Source organism: Rhinopithecus bieti, unplaced genomic scaffold (assembly GCF_001698545.2).
Source record: "Rhinopithecus bieti isolate Rb0 unplaced genomic scaffold, ASM169854v2 scaffold_1017, whole genome shotgun sequence".
Lineage (NCBI taxonomy): Eukaryota > Metazoa > Chordata > Mammalia > Primates > Cercopithecidae > Rhinopithecus > Rhinopithecus bieti.
Window position 1 is genome coordinate 956171 of NW_016803657.1, and position 6466 is coordinate 962636.

General features: G+C 56.6%; 1 protein-coding gene across 3 annotated transcripts in view; it reads right to left on the bottom strand.

Moving 5' to 3' along the window:
* EHD1 (EH domain containing 1) overlaps positions 1-5809 on the bottom strand; it is a 29279-nt gene extending 23470 nt beyond the window's left edge. Inside the window, exons 1-4 of one of the 3 annotated variants that reach the window (XM_017893301.1) lie at positions 5703-5799; positions 4893-5215; positions 4118-4544; positions 299-396 (exon numbers count right to left, since the gene is read on the bottom strand). In XM_017893301.1, coding sequence (XP_017748790.1) covers positions 299-396; positions 4118-4521 — 502 coding nt within the window. In that variant the 5' untranslated portion in view covers positions 4522-4544; positions 4893-5215; positions 5703-5799. Of the gene's footprint in view, positions 1-298; positions 397-4117; positions 4545-4892; positions 5216-5692 lie in introns of all 3 variants that reach the window. The other 2 variants (XM_017893285.1, XM_017893295.1) reach the window with 2 other exon arrangements.
* Between the last annotated feature and the right edge of the window lie 657 nt (positions 5810-6466).

Here is a 6466-nt window from a genome sequence, read left to right on the forward strand (position 1 = left end):
CTCCGCCTCAAAAAAAAAAAAAAAAAATACAAAAATTAGCCAGGCGTGGTGGCAGGCGCCTGTAGTCCCAGCTACTCGGGAGGCTGACGCAGGAGAATCGCTTGAACCTGGGAGGCGGAGGTTGTAGAGAGCCGAGATCGCGCCACTGCACTCCAGCCTGGGTGACAGAGTAAGACTCCATCTCAGAAAAAAAAAAAAAAAGAGAAATCTCAAAGGCAGCATCTGAACCAGGTTGCAGATCTTAGAGAGAAGGATCTGTGACAAAGCCAGCGGCTGAGCTGCAGTCAGAGCTGTTTACCTCTGCTGATCCGCTGCTTCTCTCCAGACAGGATTCCGGGGGTGTCGATGATGCTGATGCTGTCCAGGACAGGGTTGGGCAGCTGGGCACACATGAACCTACATGAGAGCAAGAGCCAGAAGAGAGGCATCAAGACACAGTCATTGCTGCTCCGGACACAACAAAGGGCTCTCTGTACTCCTTCGCTCCATCTGTGGCTTCCTCTCCTGAAGCGGGGAACTGACAGGTGGTTTTCTATTGTCTTAGTTTCCCGGGGTGGCCGGCAAATTGTACAGACTTTCTCAACCGGGAATGCAACCAGAAGGCTCAAACTGACCCACATTGGCACTTCCTCACATTTACTTTTCCCCTAGAGTTTGAGAGATCAACTTTCAAGCTGCTGACTTGTTAGTGAAAACTGTGCAAGCCTAGGTCACCATTCAATTCAGAGGGGAGACAGAAGGTCACACCGGGACCTTGAAATCCCATCTTTCCACCACTTGGCTAAATTTCCACATTGAAGAGAGCTGGCCCCTTCCTACTACTGCTACGGCCAGCCCTGCCCTTTCAACCAGCCGCTCGGGTGAGGGAATTGAAACGGACGGCCGACAAAAGCTGGGGACCACACAGGCTGGTAGACGGTGGGATGGAGAAGCACAGACACCCTATTCTCTGAAAGTCAGAGCAGGCTCAGGAAGAACAAGGCCATGGAGAGGCTGGCGACTTGTGGGCCAGGGCTCAGCGACGCACATCTGAGTTTCACACTAAGCTTATAACAGCCCAGAAAGGCAAGCGCAGTCCTAGTTGAGAGCAGGGATCCTTCACTGGACACAGAAAAAGCTCCTTTAAAAACTTCTCTGAAAGGCCAGGTGTGGTGGCTCACGCCTATAATCCTAGTACATTGGGAGGCCAAGGTGGGCGGATCACTTGAGGTCAGGAGTTCAAGACCAGCCCGGCCAACATGGTGAAACCCCATCTCTACCCAAAATAAGAAAATTAGCTGGGCATGGTGGCACACGCCTGTAATCCCAGCTACTCAGGATGCTGAGGCAGGAGAATTGCTTGAACCCAGGAGGTGGAGGTTGCAGTGAGCCGAGACTGTGTGCCACTGCACTCTAGCCTGGGCAACAGAGCGAGACTCTGTCTCAAAAAACAAACAAAAAACTTCTCTGAAAAAGGTAGTGAGAGCAAAGAAAAGACTGGCCTATTATCTGTAGGACACAGACTTGAAGCTGCCTTTCCAACAGAGGGGAGGACTCCCAGCCGATCAGCTTCTCCCTTTGGCCCCATCCCCCAGCGACCAGGGGCCTGCAGGCAGAGGGCAGCTGGCCAGGGCAAGGGGTGCTCTGTAAAGCAGTGGAGCAAGACCAGCTGACCCACAGGGCGAGCAAAACATGGGCCTCTCTCTCCCAGTGCACGCAGGTCAGGCCTGGCCTTCCTGCTGGGGACAGGAGGCGCTGGAGAGATGATTACAGAATAGAAGGATGGGAAGCCAAGTCACATATGTAAAAATGCCTCATAAATGAGCCCAGAAAGCAAGTTAATATCTACAGGACCCAGAAACCAGCTGCTCTGCAGAGCCCAGGGTATATGGCAGAAAACAAGAAAGGCAGCAAGCAGCAAAGATGCCTCTGATTTCATTTCACCAAGGACGCACAGGTGGCAGTCCCAGTTATGCAATGAGTTTTCGCAGGACACTCTTAGGACACCCTGACTGCACCTTGCCTTGGACTGCTCCAGCTGATTTTATTCTTAGAGCAGCCACATATGGGAAAAAGGTCGGAAAGTCAAGTTCAGGACTCAATGAGTCTCTTTAAGACTCAGCCGGGAGAGGCTGTATCAGCCAGAGAAAAGCCCCCTTTGTTGCACCCTCCTCGCCGGGCACACTCCCCACACTACACATCCTGACACAGCTCGGGGCCTCAGCGCGGGCTGACAGGGCCCTTTCAGCAAGGCCATCAGTGATCAGGGATCCTCTGGAGATGAGGTGGCAGCAAGAAGGAAATAAACGTGTGCTACCTCTCAGATCCTGCGGCACCAAAGTTATCAAAGCACCGGTCTCGGACAAAGCAATCCTGAATTGCTCTTTTTCAGGTAGAAGCAGCAGAAGGCAGTAACTGGCTGCGCAAAAACCAGGCAGTCAGTGCTGGCTGACCTAAGGGGTGACTTCCTCAAATCAGCTGGACCCTCCGAGTCTTGGTTTCCTGAACCAGTGAGGTGGGGGCTGCGGAGACAATGTCTAAGATCCTTCCAGCTCTGAAACTCTAGGCTTCCAAATTCAGAAAACTGGTCCTGTGCCATGTTTCTCCTTTCAAAAAAGGTGTGCCCTCACAAGGAAAGTGAAGTGTTCAGGACAGCAGAGGCAGCGGGGGCAGTGACTCTTCCCACGGTTTCCCAAAGTTTTGCATGGAAGCAGAGACCTAACACTTGGACTTTCTGGCACAGCCGCCAAACTTTTCACAGGGTCGAATGGCTCCCACCAGCTAATGGTTTCAGCTAATCACTTCTCTACCAGTGGGCAAAGCACAAATCTTGAAACGAGGTAAGGTCAGAGCAAGAGGACCCCGCCTCTTCAGGGCCCCTAGCCCAAAGGGCTGCACTCCACCTGGCCTTGATAGACAACCGCCACAAAACAGGAGGGCGGGCTGAAATGACTGGAAGTGGCAACAGACCCTGCTGAAGGTCAGCTCTGTGCATGGAGTAGGCCTGGTCACCGGCTTGGCTCTAGGGCAAGCTGCCCTGCACGGCTAGATGGCATTTGGAAAGGAATGTGACCACGCAGGGCGGCGACCTGGAAGGCAGGATTCAAAGATTCCTTCAGAGGCTCTTCCCTGGTGCAGAATTTGAAAGGCATGTGGAGTCCGTGAATGTGGGGTGGCAGGGAGGGCAGGGTCTGTGAAGTACTTTGGTAGGTAGTCCTTTGGTATGAAGTACTTTGGTATGCCTGGGGGTTGGGACTGGGATGTCTCAAGTTTCTTTGGAGAAAAGTGAGCCTGGCCATTGCACTCCTCGAGGGCGGGGGCACTGTGTTTCACTCACAGCACTGAGAGAGGCAGAGTCCTGGAGATCACTCTCCTTGTGTGCAGAGGCCACTTCACTGGGAAAGTGAGGCCCAAGCGGGTGCAGGAACCTCAGATTCTGTCTCTCAGTACACAGAAGGGCTTAGGGCCAGAATCTCATTGCAGGGCTCCCACTGCCACCACCTCATTCTGGTTCCTGAAATCCCTGAAGGCAGCACTAACCTCTTGAGAGCTGCCTTTGGGAGAAGTGTTCAAACCTCAACTGTCCCCTGCCTCCAAGGGGCTGCCCCAAAGTCAGCAAGCCACAGTAGATCCTCCTCCTCCCTGCTACACAAAACCACCCTCCCAGGGGAGGCAGAGCAGACCCACCCCGCACCAGAAAAGGGAATGACTAAAAGTTTCATTGTGTTTTGCTACTGACACTTAAGGAGACAGGGAAGGGAGGGTTGATTTCCGTAAATTAGGTGCATCCAGTCTGCGGGAAGGAGGTGGAGACCAAGAAAAGGAGCCCAGGAATGGCTCAGCTTCCTACCCCGGCCCTGGTTCTGAGGGGAGTGGGGCTGGGATATGCAGAAGGGCTCGGTGGTTAACCTGGAAGATTCTGGGGACAACAGAAGCTGGGGGAGCCGGCAACGCCCACTCTTAGACCCCCGGTGGGTTTTCTCTGGGAAGCGGCAGGGCCCTTGGACCAGGGAGTGATCACTGAGGGTCTCACTGGGGCCTCGGAGACAAAGGACGGCGGGGCGACAGCCACGGGAGGGTCAGGCTCCCAGTGCGGTGTGTGCCCCGGCCGCGCCCCCCTGGAGTGATGGGTGGGTACCTGTTGAGGAAAGCGTTGCCGAAGGCGTTGAGCTTGCGGAAGGGGCGCCGCGGGTCCACCACGAGCGCGTTGCCCGGCACCACGCCCTCAGTGGGGCCGTGCATGACGGCGATGAAGGAGTCGGTGGTGGGCTCGGGCCCGATGCGCATCCCCGGGAAGTCCTGCTCGATCAGGTGCCGGATGAAGGTGGTCTTGCCGGTGCTGTACTGCCCCACGAGGAGCACCATGGGCTTGTTGTCGAAGTCAGCGTCCTCCAGCGCTGGCGAGTGGAACTCGTGGAAGCGGTAGTGCTCCTCCAGGGGCAGCAGCTTCTGCGCGTACAGCTGCCGCAGCCCCTCAGCCACCGTCTGGAAGAGCTCCGGCTCCTTCTTGCGGCGGGCATCCTTGCTGACCCAGCTGAACATACTGCCGGACACGAGGCTGGCTGCTGCGGGGCAGAGCGGCGGCTGAGAGCTGGGCGAGGGCGCGGACCCGAGGCGCGGCCGGCCAGGGTAGGGGACGAGGAGCGACCCACACTGCGCAGGCGCCCAGCCCAGCCAGCCGAAGCGCCCTCTGCCGAATGGAGCGCGCTCCTCGCGGAGCAGCCTTTATAGGGTCAGTCCCTGAGGGGCGGCTAGCGCCGCCGCGGCGGGGGCAGGGCGCAATTGGGAGAGGTAGGGAGGAGCCCCTCCCGGCCCCGCCCCTCAGACTTGCGCCACGTCTTCCCCTCCCCCACCTCCCATTGGCTGATTCCACATCTCGCGAGGCTGTGGTCCGGGTGCCGTGGCAACCGTACCTGTTTCGCCACGCCCCTCGTGGGGAGGCTCGCGAAAGTGCTGCGGTTAGGAAGGCGAGGAGCAGGCGTCAGGCAGCGACGGTCCGTGGGCCTGCGCGCCTTCCGGCACCGTGGACCCCCACACCCCCGCGGGATGGCTCCACGAGACACGAGTGCCCAGTGTCTTGGTTCCCTGACTACGCGCCGCGCCCGCCGTTCCCCACGTGCCGTCCTCCCGCTGGCTCAGAATCCCCGGAAGCATCGGAGTACCCCCGGGCCGCGGCACCTACTCCTCTCTGCCCAGCTTCCCAGACACACACTGTCTTTGTCCCCTCATGTTTTATCTGCTTTGGGAGAGGGAGAGGCAGGAAAGTGGTAGCAGAGCAAGCTGAGGGAGTAGAGAATCCGGGGCGGGGCGGTAACTGGGGAAATAAAAATGGGCAGGGAGAAGCGGGCACACGGGCAAACTGACGGGCAGCGAGAGGCCTGACCTCCCCTCAGGCCGAAGGGGTGGGGGTGGGAGAGGGACGCAAGCGGGGGAGGACATGGGTGACACAACCGGACGCGCGCGGGAGAAGAGAAGGCTTCCCCACAGAGGCTACAGCTGGGGCAGGGCAGGAGGACATGAGGAAGTTGAGGCCCTCTGGTCACTTGCGTTTTGGGAAGTGAAATCGAAAATTCCCTATACGGGGAAGAGGGGAAGTGTGGGTGCAACAATGAAATCTTGTGGGAACTTAGGGGGAAATTTAAAAACCCAAATACTTCCGCTTTCCTCTCGGGGTCACCATCATTTACCATCTTTTACTGGGACCTATGCCTACCTCCCCTTACCAGTTCCTGGCTGTTCCATGGGGCTCACTCCCCCGCCATCCTGCCCGGCCACACACAGACCCCTTTGGCTGTCCAGGCTGGTGAGAATTTTCAGTGGGTGATGTCAGAACTTTGGGGACTGATTGTTAGGTAACCAGTATCAAGACACCAACGTGTGGGATCAGGACCCCGGGGGCTCTCGAAGAGTTCTGAATTGAACCTGCGACTTTGAAAGCCTTGGGTCCAACTTTCTCAACTTTCTCGCTTCTGGGAGATGTGGAAGCCTGGAGGGCTAGGGGCCTATGTCAGGGAGTAACTCGGGCTGGTAGGCTAAGAGGAAGGGGCAGGAACTCAAATCTGAGAATGGGGGATATCAGGGGAGTTGAGTCAGGTGGAATCTAGAGAGGACACCGGAATCTAGAAGAGGACATGATGGGAGGTTTGTTCGCCCACCGCTTGTAAGAGCCCTTCGGAGGGAATAGATGGTTCCTTTGCCCTCCTCTCTTGCTCTCCAACCATTGGAGAGCAGATAAGTAATTCCAGCCCTGCCTGCAATCTTACGCCCCTGACTTAGTGTTTTTATTTGATTTGAGATTTCAGTAGCATTCTTTTCATCATAGTAAAGGCACAAGCTACTGACACCTTTGTGGGTGTGTGTGGATGTGGGTGTGTGTGTGTGTTATTCTCAAAAGAAGATACTGAGGCTCCTGGGCAGAACTGTCACCAGAGGCTGTGTGTCAATTGGTGACGAGGAGCCTCCGGCGGGCCCAGTCCAGACTTCCTGG